The 17,717-nt window shown below is 46.2% G+C and overlaps 1 protein-coding gene across 4 annotated transcripts in view; it reads right to left on the reverse strand.

Annotated features, from left to right (window-relative positions):
- Positions 1–241: 241 nt before the first annotated feature.
- PRPF40A (pre-mRNA processing factor 40 homolog A) overlaps positions 242–17,717 on the reverse strand; it is a 36,917-nt gene continuing 19,441 nt past the window's right edge. For 2 of the 4 annotated variants that reach the window (XM_064155099.1, XM_064155081.1), the window contains exons 12-26: positions 16,848–16,912; positions 15,375–15,539; positions 13,641–13,749; positions 12,397–12,547; positions 11,424–11,557; positions 10,131–10,245; positions 9,893–9,984; positions 9,638–9,754; positions 8,730–8,867; positions 7,561–7,656; positions 5,755–5,841; positions 5,573–5,669; positions 5,318–5,379; positions 2,877–3,011; positions 242–1,457 (exon numbers count right to left, since the gene is read on the reverse strand). In XM_064155099.1, coding sequence (XP_064011169.1) covers positions 1,365–1,457; positions 2,877–3,011; positions 5,318–5,379; positions 5,573–5,669; positions 5,755–5,841; positions 7,561–7,656; positions 8,730–8,867; positions 9,638–9,754; positions 9,893–9,984; positions 10,131–10,245; positions 11,424–11,557; positions 12,397–12,547; positions 13,641–13,749; positions 15,375–15,539; positions 16,848–16,912 — 1,656 coding nt within the window. In that variant the 3' untranslated portion in view covers positions 242–1,364. Of the gene's footprint in view, positions 1,458–2,876; positions 3,012–5,317; positions 5,380–5,572; positions 5,670–5,754; positions 5,842–7,560; positions 7,657–8,729; positions 8,868–9,637; positions 9,755–9,892; positions 9,997–10,130; positions 10,246–11,423; positions 11,558–12,396; positions 12,548–13,640; positions 13,750–15,374; positions 15,540–16,847; positions 16,913–17,717 lie in introns of all 4 variants that reach the window. The other 2 variants (XM_064155090.1, XM_064155071.1) reach the window with 1 other exon arrangement.

A 17,717-nucleotide genomic window follows, 5' to 3' on the forward strand; every position in this document is an offset into this window, starting at 1 on the left:
CTTCTGCCTCAAATAGCATTTTATGAGTCTCAAAACCACCCTACAAGAGGAAAATCCTGGCTGAAAAGGACCTTTTTGGGGTATTTTTTGCCCTAGGAACAAGCTGTTACTGGAGCACAACAAAAAGCAAAGCCCTAAAAAGAGGAAATTGACCTCTAAGCAGTCTTCATTTTGAAGTCCAAGCAGCCAGCAGACCATAGTACTTTCTCAGAGCTGTGTGGAGAAATAAACACCAGTGAGCCACTAGAAGGAAAGGTTTAATAATGGATAAAAATGTACAAAAATATTCCAACCAGAGAGGTTCCTGATGGAGCAGAACTGGGAAAAACCTTCCTGACCTGGCCAGAGGAAAGAGTTGGGGCTTCAGAGCTGCTGCTTCCTCCTCCTCCTTTTAAGGGATGTTTCTAGAGGTGGCTGCTGTCCAGAGGTGGTGGTGATGATGATGGTGGTGGTGGTGGCACATTCTTCATCAGGTTCTTAAGGCAACACATGAGAAATTAATTTACAAGTCGATTTTATGTCTCAATTATTCTTACATTTTTCTTAAGGTGAAGATAAAAAGGTGGAGCTGACACCCTTGGGAGAGGTTTTGAGGGGAACACAAGGAGGTGGCTGTGCCAGGCAGCAACCTCTGCTGACACCCTACAGAGGGTGGAATTCCCATCAAGTGCAGCTCCCAGTGCTTTGAACGTTAAGCCTTACAGCAGAAAATTAACCCTGACATAGCAAAACTAACCCTAACGTTGCAAAATTAACCCAAAAAAGTCCTCTCTGAGACTGTTTCTAGACACAAATCTCAACCAGGAAGTCCAGAGTCATACAAAAACTCATCAGTTCTGGCCAGTGATGGAGGTTCACAAAGAGCAATTCCAACATCTTCTGTACAGATAAAAATGTGGTTACTCCCAGGGCATTTTTTCCTCCTCCCTCTCTTCCAAAATAAAACCAAATCCAGAAAATAAATGGAACTATGTTAAGAATCTCTTTCTAAAGATGAACTTGTATCTGGCCAGGCAAAGCAGGGAGTTAACCACCAACTGTGCTTAAGAGAAGCTTTGCCAGAAAGCTGCCAACACCTCCCTGGGCCTGCAGACAAGATCCAGTGAGCACCAAAACATCTTCCGTGGTGGTGTTCCCTCTGCGGCGAGGCTGAGCCTGGTGCCCATCCTGCTCCAGGACAGTCACTCAACTTCTCTAGATCTGAAGGCTCTACTAAGAGTACTTGAAGGTACTGATGGGGTAAAAATGAAAGCCAGTTGTTATCTCAACCATGGGACTCAGGAGATCAGAACCCAGGTCCTGCATTAGACATTGGTTTCTTTTATTATGCCACAATGTAAACATATTTGGTATAAATAACGTTCTCATTGATCTTCATCCAGTTGTTCCAAAAGAGTCCTCCTCTGTTTTTCCAGCTCTCCCTCGCTCAGCTCGCTGCCAGAAGTGTCCCAGTTCCCCTGCCACAGAGAGAGAGAGAAGTGAGGTCACACTGTTCAGCAACCACATGTTGAGGTCCTCCTGCAGACCATGTCTGCGTCATCAAAAGCTTTGCAGGGAAGGTAGTGAGACGCTGGAGCAGGCTGTGGATGCTCCTTCCCTGCAGGTGCTCAAGGGATCACAGGATGCTAGGGGTTGGAAGGGACCCAAAGACATCGAATCCAACTCCCCTGCCAGAGCAGGACCATACAACCTAGCACAGATCACAGAGGAATGCATCCAGACAGGCCTTGAAGGGCTCCAGAGAAGGAGACTCCACAGCCTCTCTGGGCAGCCTGTGCCAGGGCTCTGTCACCCTCATTGCAAAGAAGTTTCTCCTCATGCTGAGCTGAAACCTTTTCTGTTCCAGTTTGTATCCACTGCTCCTTGTCTTATGCTGCTGACCACTGAAAAGAGACTGGCCCCAGCCACTTGACACCCACCCCTCAGATATTTGCATACATCTCCAACACTGCAGAGCATTGCAGGCACCAAAAAGAAGCTCTGGGGGGAAGATGATATTTGCCTCTTCTGAAGAGGGAGAAGAGACTCACAGAAACCAAACCTGGGCTGCAGACCCATCTAGAATTGATCCCATACAACACTACCTGCCCACAGCCAGGTTGTTTTGAAGCATGGGAGATGTTCATCTCCTCTCAGTCTCACACATCACTAACAAAGCTCTCAGTGAGGACACTGAGGGTTGGACTGGATGATCTTGGAGGTCTCTTCCAACCTGGTTGATTCTATGATTCTATGACACAAAATACCTATATCTGAAGGGAGGGTGTCAAGAAGGGACCAGTCTCTGTTCAGTGGTGTCCTCTGGAAGGACAAGGGGCAATGGGTACAAACTGGAGCACAGGAAGTTCCACCTTGATGTGAGGAAAGACTTCCTTGGTGTGAGGGTGCTGGAACCCAGGAGCAGGCTGCCCAGAGGGGCTGTGGAGCCACCTTCTCTGGAGGTTTGAAAGAACTTTCTGGAAGAGCTTCTGTGCTCTGGCAGTATGGAGTTGGCCAGGAGGATCTCCAGAAGTCCCTTCCAACCCTCACCACTCTCTGATTGTATGACAAGGTCTGTATGATTAAGCTCTGCTTGAGGATTTGCTTTGGGCAAGGAAGGCTGGCCCAGATGATCCTCAATTTCCCAACCTGGTCCTTGGTGATTCTGTGATTTGGTCCTTTTGGAACTGAACTGGAACCTAGATAAAGCTTTAGCACCTTAAATTAAAACACCAGATGATCATTGAGGTTACAAACTGCTCTGTCATTTGATCTTCTATATATAAATGAAATTGGAACCTGGATAAAGCTTTAGCACCTTAATTAAGACACCCCAATAAAGCCTGATTGCTGCACCCCACAGGAGCAGATAAAAAGGGAAGGAAAAAAAAGCTTACAGAGTCCTTTCCAGGTCGTTTTTTAGTAGGTGATTTATGTTTTGATTCAGATCTCTGTCTTGCTCTATCCTTTTCACTCTCCCTGTCTCGGTCTTTCTTGTCTTTTTCTCGTTCAATGTCAGATTCTGGTGAATCCTGTGTAAAGAAAGAGGGAAATATGAATTACATCACACATTCAGTCATAGAATAACCACACCTCAGACAAGCCTGACCTCATTCCAACACAGACTTCAGCAAAAAATAGACTGCCAAAGTGGTTACTGATAAGCACATCCTGTAAGCCACAGCAGATGTTTTTAACATTACTGGAGGGCTTTGGAAAGAAAGAGGAGAGCTCTTTGAAGAACTTCCACCACCTCTCAGCACATACAAGGATGGGAGATGCTGGGCAGAAGACAGTACATCTTTTCCCTACACAAATATCATTCCTTCAGCAAGATGTTGGGCTAGGTAATCACAGAATCATTCAGGTTAAAGACCTTTGGGATCATCCAGTCCTACTCCAAAGAGTTGAGCCCTAAACCATATACCCAAGCAGCACACCTAGACAACCTTTTAAACCACCCAGAGATGGTGATCTTGATGGAGATCTTCCAACCAGACATATTCTGTGATCTCTGGAAAAAGGTGGAATGTGAGGAACACTTTTCTGCTTCAAACTAATGGGTTTCACTGGATGGTTGCTATGGTGGGAGATTAGGTGGCACAACTAAGGTTTCATTCCAGTGCTGTCAAGCTTCTGTGACCCTGCCTGTGTTGCAGCCCTTTATCATGGTATCTTCTAGCCTGGAGAAGAGGAGGCTCAGGGGTGATCTTATTACTGTCTACAACTACCTGAAGGGGCATTGTATCCAGGTGGGGGGGTGGCCTCTTCTCCCAGGTAACCAGCAATAGAACAAGGGGACACAGTCTCAAGCTGTGCCAGGGTAGGTCTAGGCTGGATGTTAGGAGGAAGTTCTTCACAGAGAGAGTGATTGGCATTGGAATGGGCTGCCCAGGGAGGTGGTGGAGGCACCGTCCCTGGGGGTCTTCAAGAAAAGATGAGGCTCTTAGTGCCATGGTCTGGTAGATTGGATAGGGCTGGGTGCTAGGTTGGACTGGATGATCTTGGAGGTCTCTTCCAATCTGGCTGATTCTATGATTCATGGCTAACAATTACTACCTCTACTGCTTGTGAGCACTGAAAGGCTCAGAAACAAAAGAATACACCAGTTTGGAGAAGATCTGCAGCCAAGAGTTCAGAGACTCCAGATTATTTCTTTTAGCCATGACAAAAAACATTCTTCAGCCTTGAGAGAGGGTGAGAGCTCTTTCTGCTCTTTGATGCTCCAGGACATTCAATATCAGAGCTTCTAACACAACCCTGACACTCAGGAGACCAAAGAGGGGATGCTTAGTGTGAAGAAGGGAAAGATGGCTGGGATTCTTCCCAGCTCTCCACAAAGTCAATACCAAGATTGGTGGTGGAGGCACCATCCCTGGAGGTGTTGAAGCAAAGCCTGGATGAGGCACTTAGTGCCATGGTCTGGTTGATTGTCTAGGGCTGGGTGCTAGGTTGGACTGGCTGAGCTTGGAGGTCTCTTCCAACCTGCTTGATTCTATGATTCAGAGCTCAAGCCAAAAGCACAACTTGCATGGTTGCAGCTAAACCATCTGCAGCTGTTAAGAAAAAAAATCAGTAGATGTGGCCCTTCAGGTGTAGTGGTTATGGAGGTGTTGGAGAGAAGGTTGGACTTGATGAGATTCACAGAATGGTTTAGGTTGGAAGGGACCTTCAAAATCATCTAGTTCCAACCCCCCTGCCATGGGTAGAGACACCTCCCACTAGAGCAGGTTGCTCCAGGTCACATCCAAGATGGCCTTGGACACCTCCAGCACCTTAGAGGTCTTTTCCAACCTTAATGATTCTATAATGGTCTAAAATTGCTTAATATGAAGATAAACATGACAGGAAGTTATTATGGTGGCAAAATTATGTTGGCAATGCCCTTCCCTCCAGTCTGCTCTCACAGAGTCCCCTCTGCTACAGAAGCAGCTGGATGATGACTTAAAAAAGGATCACAAAGTTAGGGGCTAGAAGGGACCTTGAAGACTCATTCAGTCCAACCCCCCTGCCAGAGCAGGGTCACATAGAGCAGATCACACAGGAATGCATCCAGGTCTTGAATATATCCAGAGAGGGAGACTCTATTACCCCCCTGGGCAGCCTGTTCCAGGGTTCTGTCACCCTCACAGGGAAAAAATTCCTCCTCAGATTTCCATGGAACTTCCTATGCCTCAGATTCCATCCATTGCCCCTTGTCCTGCCTTTGAGCATCGCTGAGCAGAGCCTGGCTGCATCCTCCTGGCACTCACCCTTTACATCTTTATAAACATGAAGGAGGTCAACCATCAGGTGCCAACTCCTCCATTAGCCAACTCAAAACCTGAGCTGTACTTACAGACTTGTGCCTTCTCTTCTTGCTCTTTTTCTTGTGTTTTTTTGACTTCTTGTAACTCCTCTCTGCAGACACAAAAGGAACCATAAGAACATACAATAAGATGATATTAAAAAAACCCACCCCAAAACAGTGATAAGTAACTTAAACCCACAGATTCCCAGATTGAATTGGGTTAGAAGGCACCCTCAAAAGTCACCTTGTCCAACCCCTCCCACAGTCAGCAGGGACACCTCCAAGCAAGAACAAATCTCATACCAGATTCTGCACTGGAAGAACGCTCAGAAACTGATCTAGACTCTGAACGTTGCCTTTTCTTCTTTGAGTGGCTGTCATCATCCTCAGATTCTGAGCCCTGGAGACACAAAACCAAGGTGATGAGCAAGACAACAGCATCACGGAGAGGTAGAGAAGGTTTGAAGGCATCAGAGAACACTCACTGAGCGAGAACGAGAGCGCTTCCTGTGATGCTTTTTAGACTTCTTAGAATGCTTCTTGTTCTTTGAATGATGGTGCTGGCACTCGTGCTGGAGAACAAGAGAAGGCAAAGGTCACCAGCAGGCTACAGGACACCATCAGGTGAGTATCAGGTTACAAGACTACAGCAAGAACATGCAAGGGAGTTTTCTCATCACCTACAATGCACCTACGGCTAGCAGCGGCTCAAAAATATTGATAGCATCAAAGCATTTATAGAGCCAAATCCCAGAAGGTCTCTCTCTGGAGATCATAGAATAATAGAATCAGGCAGGGTTGGAAGGGACTACAAGGAGCAGCCAGTTCCAACCCCCCTGCCATGCCCAGGGACACCCTACCCTAGAGCAGCCTGGCCACAGCCCCATCCAGCCTGGCCTTAAACACCTCCAGGGATGGGGCCTCAACCACCTCCCTGGGCAACCCATTCCAGGCTCTCACCACTCTCATGCTCAACAACTTCCTCCTCACATCCAGTCTGAATCTCCCCACCTCCAGCTTTGCTCCATTCCCCTTAGTCTTGTCACTCACTGATATCCTGAAAAGTCCCTCCCCAGCTTTTCTGCAGGCCCCCAAGCCCCTTGCTAAAAGCAAGGGCAACCACAGCAGCTTTCCCAGCATCACACTGGCCAGCTAGGGTTGGAAGCTATAACAACAATAGTAATAAAGATCAGCTGTATCTGAAGTGCTTTAGAATATTCTGGAAATTCCAGGCTTTTAGTGAATAAAATGAGGTTCTATTTCTAATTTCACTTTATTTTGGATGAAGACATAACTTGAAATCAAGACAGTTTGTCTGAAACTGACACCCCCGAGCTCCCTCAAGCAACATCGAGGCCCCTGAGCTCCCTCAAGCAACACTGAGGCCCCTGAGCAACCTCAACCAACATTGAGGCTCCCAAGCTCCCCCAACCAACATCAAGGCCAAATACCTCTTAAATAAATCAAGACATTTTGATGTTAACTTCAAAAAAAGATCTTAGAAGCAGTTAATAGAACAATTCGAAATGAAATGACATCAGTTAACTCTTGACTTGTTTCCTCAGACCCTTCCTTCCAAGATTTTGATGACTTACAGCTAACAAAGGCCACTGTAACAGAAATCAGGAGGCTGCTGCAGAACTCTTCTTAGAATCATAGAGCCAGACAGGTTGGAAGAGACCTCCAAGCTCAGCCAGTCCAACGTAGCACCCAGCCCTGGCCAATCAACCAGACCAGGGCACTAAGTGCCCCAGCCAGGCTTGGCTTCAACACCTCCAGGGATGGTGACTCCACCACCTCCCTGGGCAGCCCATTCCAATGCCAATCACTCTCTCTGACAACAACTTCCTCCTAACATCCAGCCTAGACCTCCCCTGCCACAACTTGAGACTCTGTCCCCTTGTTTTCTTGCAGCTTGCCTGGCAGAAGAGACCAACCCCACCTGGCTACGCTCTCTCTTCAGGTAGTAGTCAACAGCAATGAAATCCCCCTTGAGCCTCCTCTCCTGCAGGCTAAACAAGCCCAGTTCCCTCAGCCTCTCCTCATAAGGTTTGTGTTCCAGGCCCCTCACCAGCTTTGTTGCCCTTCTCTGGACACATTCCAGCATCTCAACATCTCTCTTGAATTGAGGAGCCCAGAACTGGACATAGCACTCAAGATGTGGCCTGAGCAGTGACCAGTCCAGAGGCAGAAGAACCTGTGGCCTGACATTCCCTCATAATTTAAGAGCCTATAATAAAGCCTTTGGGGGAGTATTTTTCAATCAGGAGAAACTGAAAGTAATGATTTACCTCTAGTACATGCATGAAATCTTTAAATATTCTTTTTCTTTCAGACTCCAAAGTGATGTCTTCAAATGCTGGTTCTTTCACAAACCTATCCCTGATCTGAAAGAAAAGGAGCAATGAAACAGAGACATCCAGAAATAAACAGAAGAGGAAAAAAGAAACTATTTAATCAGTTGGAAAAGTCATTTTACTGTTACAAGGCTGAACTTTAATGTCAGCCTCATAGCTAGAACAGGAGAGGCGTTACCAAGTGGACACGTGAAGGATCAGAATGGTTTTGACTTTGTTTTCCTGTGGTTTTAGACTAAGAGCACTTTGAGAGGGAAGGGTTTTAGCTTTCTGTTAAATTACAGAGTTTGAAATAAGCATTTAAGTTTGGGGGCTTTGTGTGATCAGTTTTTGGGGGCTGAGGGTGTCTCAAAGTTGGGCAGGGGTCATTTAAGTTGAAGCTGGGCTGTGGCTGAGAGTGGTTTAAATTGTTCTAACAAAAGAACCAAGTTATTGACATCAAATTTTCACTGAAGAAGAGGTAGGATGGGTTTTTTAATGGCTCTGAGTTATCCAAACAGAATCACTAAGAGCTTAGAGACTCCAAGTTTACTTCTAGGAGCATCCATAGGATAATAGAATCAGTCAGGGTTGGAAAGGGACCACAAGGATCCAACCCCCCTGCCATGGGCAGGGACACTTGACCCTAGATCAGGCTGGCCACAGCCTCAGCCAGCCTAGCCTTAGACACCTCCAGCCATGGGGCCTCAACCACCTCCCTGGGCAGCCCATTCCAGCCTCTCCCCACTCTCATGCTCAACAACTTCCCCCTCACATGCAGTCTGACTCTCCCCACCTCCAGCTTTGCTCTATTCCCCCCAGTCCTGTCACTCCCTGAGAGCCTAAAAAGTCCCTCCCCAGCTTTCTTGTAGCCCCCTTCAGATACTGAAAGGCCACAATAAGGTCACCTCAGAGCCTTCTCCCCTCCAGACTGCACAGCCTCAACTCTTTCAGTCTGTGCTCACAGCAGAGCTGCTGCAGCCCTCTGAGCATCCTCCTGGCCCTTCTCTGGACACACTCCAGCATCTCCACATCCCTTTTGTCATGGGGCTCCAGAGAGAATCACCTGTCCCTCTACTCAACTCCATTTGGAAAGTCTCACATAGTGAAATGATGACACCTACATCTTCCCAGACAGCATCCAACTCGATTGGAGGAGTAGCTTGCTTCAGCATACTCTTGAAGGCAGACTCTTTCCGCTTCATTTTGCGAGCCTCTTCCTTTTCCCTCTCTCTTTCACGGGCTTCTGCCTTTTCTAGCAGCTGCAGCAAACAAAGATTGGTTAAGATCACTCATTTTGACACCTTCCAAATGACAGTTCTGTTTAAAACAACGTCTAGAAAGCCCAACAACAGGCCACCTTTAGAGCTTTCCATCAGTCACTTAGGCAGACAGTAAAATGAACCAATTATTCATATTTCAGAGACTGGTTTGGGTTGGAAGGGACCTTCAAGATCATCTAAGTTCCACAGGCAGGGACACCTTCCATTAGACCAGATTAAGCATGCAACTGTTAGCTCCCAAACAGAATTTAGTTAATGCATCATGCAAGGCACTATTTAACTCCTGCCACTGAGTTCCTCAAGTTGAAAGCAGAGGAACCCAGAGAGGTTGTGAATTCTCCTTCTTTGGTGGCTTTCAAAATCCACCTGGGTGTGTTTATGTGACCTGCCCCAGGTGATCCTGCTTTGGCAAGTGGGGGTTTGACTTGGTCCATGAAGGTCCCTTCCAACTCCCACCATTGTATGGTTCTATGAAAGCTTTGTCTTTTGATAATACATCTGCAATCTTTCAGCCTCACAGTGAAAAGATTCTTCCTCATGTTTCCATGGGACTTCCTATTCCTCATTTCCACCCAGTGCCCTTTGTCCTGTTGTTTGGTATCACCCAGCAGAGCCTGGCTCCATCCACTCATCCTTTATAAACATGAATGAGGTCACCTCTCAGGCTCCTCCTCTTCCAAGCTAAAGAGCTCCTCAGTCTCTCCTTGTATCCTGTAACTTTTAGAACACTCTTACCCCTTCATACTTACACTGTTGAAAGCCAGCTTGATGTTCCCTGCATCTAAAGTCGTAGCTCTTTTGGTTGAGCTGATGACAGTAACAAAATCTTCAAAAGAAGTATTCACCTCAACCACAAATCCTTTGTCCTGCAAGGAAACACAGACAGAAAACCTCAATGCAGTGCTAATGGCACCTTGACACTAACACAAGATGAAATTCCACCACCCAGCAGCAAAGAACTGACTCAAGAAATCACCTAAAGGAGCATTTTCCTCCACTCTTACCTTCAAGATGTCTTTGATTATCTTCTTCTCGTCGTGGTAACGTGCTTTCAAATCCTCAACATAGAACTTGAAAAGATCAAGTGCTGTGGATCCTGATGGAAAAACTAGATAAGTCAAAAGCTAGCTCTAATAAAAGAGCTGCACTTTTTTTTCCAGACAGAAAGAAAATATACAAAGAAAACCCTGCTCTGTTCTGCCCCAAATCCAAGCCTTGGGTTGGAAGAGAGAGGATTCTTACCAGGCTGACCCAGCATATTGGTGAATCTGATGTCAGAGCTTATGGTTGGGTACAACTCCATCCAAGAGGACATGGAATGTAGTTGGCCATGCTCATGTAGTTCATCTAAAAACAGCTACAAAAGAGAAGTGACAGAAAGACTGCAGTCACTCATCACACCATTACACCAGCAGTTACCAACATTCCAGCTAACAGGAATTCTGGTAAAGTATGATTGAAAAAAAACCAATCTTTTTTTTTCCCACTATCATTTTTCCCTGCCTGCCTCCACACCACATCCAACATTTCAACTGCATCTGCCTGCAGAGATTCATGGAATGGTTTAGGTTGGAAGGGACCTTGAAGATCATCTAGTTCCAACTCCTCCTGCCTTTGGCAGGGACACCTCTCACTAGCCCAAGTTGCTCAAAGTTTCATCTAACCTGGCCTTGAACACCTCCAGGGTGAGGGCATCCATAACCTGTTCCAGTGTCTCACCACCCTCACTGTAAAGAATTTCTTCTTAATATCCAGTCCAATCTGCCCTCCTCAAGCTTTCTGATGACAGCAATTCTGGTTTTATTAAAATATGACTGAAGAATCATTTTTAAACAGAATCATAGAATGGTCTAGGTCGGAAGGGACCTCAAGGATCATCCAGCTCCAATTCCCTGCCGTAGGCAGGGACACCCCACACTAGAGCAGGTTGCTCAAGGCCTCATCCAACCTGGCTTTAAACACCTCCATGGAGGAAGCAGCCACAACCTCCCTGGGCAACCCATTCCAGTGTTTCACTACCTTCACTGTAAAGAACTTCTAGTACAAATCTCCCCCCTGACAGTTTAAACCCATTACTCCTCGTCCTGTCATTGTAAGACCTTGCAAATAGTCCCTCCCCAGCCTTCCTGTAGGCCCCTTCAGATCCTGGAAGGCCACTATAAGGTCTCCTCGAATCCTTCTCTTCTCCAGACTGAAGAGCCCCAACTCTCTCAGTCTGTCCTCATAGCAGCCCTCTGAGCATCTTTGTGGCCCTCTTCTGGGCTCGCTCCAACAGTTCCATGTCCCTCTTGTGTTGGGGGCCCCAGAACTTCATCATTTCTTCCTCCACCCTGTCCAACATTCCAGCTGTATTTGCCTTCCATTCAAATCTATTTCCTTTTCCTTTCCTCTCTCAGCTTTCTAGCACTATAGAGCAGGCAAAACACTACAAGGCTGGGAAGAGATGCATTTCACACTCTCATGAGCTTACCCTGAGGGAAACCACGTCAAATAACCACTGACATGACACATCTAGGACAGAAGGAGGCCACCAACCTGAAAAGATTCTCTGTTCTTCCGCTGCCGCCGCCTTTCCCTAAGCAAACTCTTCTGTTTTTCTTCTTCCTCTTCTTTTTCCAACGCCCTGATGTGCTCCTCAAAACAAATCAGTGCATCCTCCTTATCCATGTCTAGCAACAGAAGAGGGAAGAGTGAAAATCAGAGATTCTCACTAAGAGTTTCTTACTAGGAGATAACAGTTGGGAATTGATGGTGTGACTGGAAATTCCACTCAGCACTGAATTATGCACAGCAGCAAAACAAAAGCCTCCCCCAAGCTGGATAATTTACCTCCAACACAGACCTAAGAAGCTTCTGTGGTAAGTAATGTGGGTGAGGTCTCAAGAAACATCTGGACATGGCATTTCAGGACATGGTTTAATGGTTGGACTCCATAATCTGAAGGTCTTTCCCAAACCAAACTAGTTTTGTGGTCCCCTCAAGCCACACTGTGGCCTCCTCTCAAGTCTCTTAAAAACACCCAGAAACAGAGAGGATCTTTAGCAGTTGACAGTTGCTAGGAAAGCAGCAAGATCTCACTTGGTCTAGCAGAAGGTGGTTGAGATATTTGCAACCTGTTGTTAAAGAACACATGACTCATTAAGATTAGTTAGCACTGATTTGTGAAGCTGATGTGTGTTTCCTAAGAACCAAAGAAGATGAGGTCCTTCATACAAGCTGACAGAGCAGCCATGGACTGGGCAGGAGCAAGCCATACCCAGACAGGAGTTCTAGAATTGTTTGGGTTAGCAAAGTCCTCTAAGATTGAGTCCAACCATCAACTCAACACCACAATGGCCATTAAACCATGTCCATGTCCACATGTTTCTGGAACACCTCCAGGGATGGGGACTCCACAACCTCCTTGGACAGGCTGTTCCAATGGCTGACTACTCTTGCAGTTCTTGCTGCTGAAGAGAAATCCTCTCTCTCCCCAAAGAACCACACAGATGTCTATTTTTTAACATACTTTGCAGTTCTTCATCTTCTGCAAAGGTAGGATTGTCCATCAGATACTGCTGGGCCTCAGACCAAGTGGTACAGTAAGTGACATTGGCCATGTTGTCCAGTATGTTCTTCAAAGCTTCCCAGTTCCTCTTTCGTAACTGTTTGGCTTGTTCCTGAAGAGAAAATTCATTTAGTTATCCTCTTTGCTGTTAAATTGGAGCTTGCATAGATTAAAACACTTCAGCTCTGAAGTTTATCCTCCAAGAAAACACAGAATTAACCTTCCATTTCCATGTACCTTGACCCAATCTGGACCCACACACAATTTTTACCTGCTATTAGTACTTGCATCCAGAAATGGACCATTTCAGGACTATTCACTCATATTCACAGAATGGTTTGAGTTAGAAGAGACCACAAAGATCATCCACTTCCAACCCCCCTTGCCATGGGCAGGGACACTTTCCATTAGCCCAGGTTGCTCAAGGCCTCATCCAGCCTGTCCTTGAACATATCCAGGGAGAAAGTATCCACAACCACACTGGGCAACCTGTGCCAGTGTTTCACCACCCTCATTGCAAAGAATTTCCTCCTAATTTCTGGTCTAAATCTACCCTTCTGAAGCTTCAAGCTCCTATTATCTATCTCCTGATGTATGGGAACAGCTCATAAATGGAGCTCATCCTTCAGAGGTAGAGTCAGGAAGCTGTCAGTACCTTCAGCAAACACTCAGTGCTGCATCATTTCAAATCAAAGCTCTTATTCCTTGTCTTCTTTTTTCCCCATCACATCTTCTTCTGTAGTTGATAGATCTTGTCTACCTTCTGTTCTTTTTCCCCACCTCTTGGGAAAGCTAAATTGAGTTGTGCCTTCTAAACACTATGGGACACACCTCTGCAGTAACCTTCTCACTTGGTTCTCCGCTTCCTTCCTCCAGATCCGATCCCAGCTGTTATCTTTTTGACTGTCCCTGACCAGTCAGTCTGCTTACAACACAGAATCATAGAATCATAGAATCAACCAGGTTGGAAGAGACCTCCAAGATCATCCAGTCCAACCTATCACCCAGCCCTAACCAATCAACTAGACCATGGCACTAAGTGCCTCATCCAGTCTTTTCTTGAAGACCCCCAGGGATGGTGCCTCCACCACCTCCCTGGGCAGCCCATTCCAATGGGAAATCACTCTCCCTTGAAGAACATCTTTTTATGCAGAGGTGTACACTACTTCAGAGATATTACTTGAGGAGGTAAGTCTGAAAGTTACCTTCTCCTTCTTAGACAGAAAAAACAGGACATCTTCATAGATCTCAAGGCGATCACGCTCCGATATGGCGTTCCAGACTTCCATCTCCCCAAACATCTGCTCAGCTTTTCTGGAGACAACAAAGGAAAAGCAAAGAGCCATTGGCTGGTAAACACAAACTGTCCCACTGCATTACAACAACATTAATGAACTCTTGATAATTAATAATGTGTTTGTACCAGATCTCCCAAATCTTAATTTTTGTGTCCAGAGCAGGGCCAGGAGGATGCTCAGAGGGCTGCAGCAGCTCTGCTGTGAGCACAGACTGAAAGAGGTGAGGCTGTGCAGGCTGGAGAAGAGGAGGCTCCCAGGGGACCTTCATGTGGCCTTCCAGGATCTGAAGGGGGCTACAAGAAAGCTGGGGAGGGACTTTTCAGGATATCAGGGAGTGACAAGACTAGGGGGAATGGAGCACAGCTGGAGGTCAGGAGATTCAGACTGGATGTGAGGAGGAAGTTGTTGAGTATGAGAGTGGGGAGAGCCTGGAATGGGTTGCCCAGGGAGGTGGTTGAGGCCCCATCCTTGAAAGTGTTTAAGGCCAGGCTGGATGAGGCTGTGGGCAGCCTGCTATAGGGTCAAGTGTCCCTGCCCATGGTAGGGGGGCTGGAACTAGCTGATCCTTGTGGTCCCTTCCAACCCTGACTGATTTTATGGTTCTATGATTAATTCTTGGGAAAATGCTCGGCACCTGTGCAAGAAGAACCCTGCAGCAGTCCAGGTAAGGGGTGATCTGCTGGAAAGCAGCTCCACAGAGAAGAACTTGGCAGTGCTGGTGGACAACAAGTTCCCCAGGAACCAGTAACATGTCCTTATAGCCAAAGACAACGGTCTTATGGAAGACCATGAAGAACAGCGTGGCCAGCAGGCCATGGGAGGTTCATCTCCTCCCCATCACCTCAGCCCCAGTCAGGCTGCATCTGGAATACTGGGTCCAGTTCTGAGCTCCCCAGTTCCAGAGAGACAGGGAACTGCTGGAGAGAGTCCACAGAAAGCTGCAAAGCTGCTGAGGGGCCTGGAGCATCTCTGTGAGGAGCAAAGGCTGAGAGCCCTGGGGCTGCTGCTGAGCTTGGAGAAGAGCAGCCCCAGAGAGGATCTGATCAATGCTCAGCAAGAGCTAAAGGACCTGTGAGGGGTAAGAGGATGGAGGCAGACTTTTGTCAGTGGTGCCCAGTGACAGGACAAGAGGCAGTGGACAAACTGGAAGCCAGGAAGTTCAATCTGAAGCTAAGGAGAAAGTTGTTTGGTATGAGGGTGCTGGAGGCCTGGAGCAGGCTGCCCAGAGAGGTTGTGGAGTCTCCTTCTCTGGAGAGCTTCCAAGCCCAACTGGGCAAGCTGCTGTGGGTGCCCTGCTTTAGCAGGAGGGTTGGACTGAATGATCTCCAGAGATCTGATTCCCATCACTCTGTGACTGAGGTTTTTTTTCCTGTGATAACTTTCTAAAACCAAATTAAAGCTGATGTGTTCTTTCATTTATAGCTATGAAAAACTCAATGCATGATCACCCACTTGAGCTGGTTTCACCTGGGTCTACATAAACAAGAATATTCCTGTTCCCATAGGAATTTTAGCTACACATTTTTTTCCAGGCTGAGCATGTAAGAAGTTTGCCATTCATGAAGAGCAAACCAGCTCTCAGGAACCAGACTTGTTTAAGAAGACAGTGAAATCTAGAAGTTCATTTAATGTTTGCCTTACTTGTATCTTGTTGTGGAGGTCATCTTCTCATGGTTTTCAAGGAAACGCTGAAAGGATTCTTTAGCCTCTTTGTACTTTGATCTTGCTTCTTCCTTCTCTTCTTTTTCTGTCTGAACTTTGTAAGCATTAAAAGCTTGCTTTTTTTCACTGAGTTTAGCCAAAGCACTTCACAGCAAAGAAGAAAAGAAAACAACATCAGTTATACTAAAAAGAGAATTAAAGGAGAAAAACAAAACCAAAAGGTCAAAACGCAACAGATTTTAATCAGTCAAGCAGGAGGCAAAATAACATCTAAGTGGTCTAGTCATCATCCTGTTTCTCCCTCAGGATTAATGGTAAGCATTAAAAAAAGCAGTACAAGTATTTAACAATAAAATATGAGCCACCATCATGCTTTCAGGCTGCATTTCACATTGGGATAATGTTGTAATCGTATTTTATCACAGATCTCAATCATTTTTCTGCCACCCGTTTAAGAAGTAACCTAACAAAGTCTTCAGCTCAGTGTAAATGTTTTGAGTTTTTTTAATCTCATAGAAAAATGAAGGACATAAAATACAGCCAACAGCTGCCACATCCTTTTCAGATCACAGAATCACAGAATTAATCAGGTTGGAATAGACCTTCAAGATCATGGAGTCCAATCTATTACCCAATACCATCTACTTAACTAAACCATGGCACTAAGTGCCCCATCCAGCCTCAAACACTGCCAGGGATGGTGACCCCACCACCTCCCTGGGCAGCCCATTCCAATGGCAAATCACTCTTTCTGTGAAGACTTTTTCCCTAATCTCCAGCCTAAACCTTCCCTGGCACAGCTTGAGTCTGTGCCACTTCATTCTGTTACTAATTGCTTGGGAGAAGAGCCTCACCCCCACCTTACTGCAACTTCCCTCCAGGTAGTTGTGGAGTGTAAGAAGGTCCTCCCTGAGCCTTCTCTTCTCCAAGCTAAACAACCCCAGCTCCTACTCCTTTATTCTGACAGTACTGAAGGCTTTATGGAGTGAAAAACATCATCCTTACAGCCGCCATTGGCCACTCTCTAATATATCTCTGTTGCCCTGGAGCTGGGGAGCCCAGAACTGGGCACAATACTCCAGATGTAGCATCATTAGGGCAAGAGCAGAGGGTGAGAACAACCCCCCTTGACCTGCTGGCCTCAGCTGTTTGATACAGTTTTATTTATCAGCAGTTTTAGATTCCTCAAAATGAGATAAACCAAAGGCACTTCATGGCTACCATGAGCTTCAGTAGAACAGTGACTCCATGGCAGACAGGAAGGCAAGAGTCACCCTAGCATACTAGACAAGGCTTTAAGCCTAGGAATTGCACTTTTTAATGTGGGAAAGGTCCCTGGCAGTGGTAGATGGTCAGAAATGCACAAACAGCTGTGCACAGTTAAGTCAGAAAAGTGAAAGTAGCTCAGATGGTGCTTGTGTAGAATTGAACGAGGACTGAATCAAGCATTACCTGTATCTGGGATCATTAATGATCATTTTCATTGCTTGCTCCCAAGAAGCATTGGATGGCACTCGCTGTGAAGACATTAAATCATCGGTTAATTAGGTTTGGAACCAAGCAATGACTTTAAAAAGAGCCCTTAGGAAAAGAAAAAGCTTCCCTTTGGAGGTTCAGGCAACATCCTCTGTCACTGTTTTTTGGTTTAACTGTTATTAACAGCCCACATGGCAAACAAAACCCGGTGGTTTGGGTGTTGTTATCATCTCCACGATAAATTCTCCTGGGAGTTTGTCTGTTTTAGAACTACTCATTAGGCAAAACACAAACAGATCTCACATACTCTGAGGGGAAAAACAAAAAAATCAAAGCCAGGCTCATTTTATTCCCATTTGACCTTTAAAACAAAGGGAGAAAACTGGGGGCTCAGGCAACATTTTCATCTGTCAGATGAAAACATTGGCATCCACGACTCCCACCAGGATTAAATACAGTTCTAGAAGTACTACCTCAGAGGCACATAAAAAACTGTCTTTAAATCTATCTGACTCATGGAAGCTTCACCAAGGGCAAGCCCTGCCTGACCAACCTAGTGGCTTTCTACAACGGTGTAACTACACCAGTGGACAAGGGAAAGTCAACAGAGGAGCTTCTGTAAAGCCTCTGACAGTCCCCAGCAACAGCATTCCAAGCTGGACAGATATGGATTTGATGGGTGGACTGTCCACTGGATAAGGGACTGGTTAGATGATCACATGCAAAGGGTAGTGGTCAGCAGCTCCATGTGCAGACACAGGTGGGTGACAGGTGGTATCCTTCAAAGGTCTGTACTGGGACCAGTGCTGTTCAGCATCTTCAGCAGTGATACAGACAGATTGAGTG

The sequence above is a fragment of the Pogoniulus pusillus genome, chromosome 2 (genome assembly GCF_015220805.1).
Source record: "Pogoniulus pusillus isolate bPogPus1 chromosome 2, bPogPus1.pri, whole genome shotgun sequence".
Lineage (NCBI taxonomy): Eukaryota > Metazoa > Chordata > Aves > Piciformes > Lybiidae > Pogoniulus > Pogoniulus pusillus.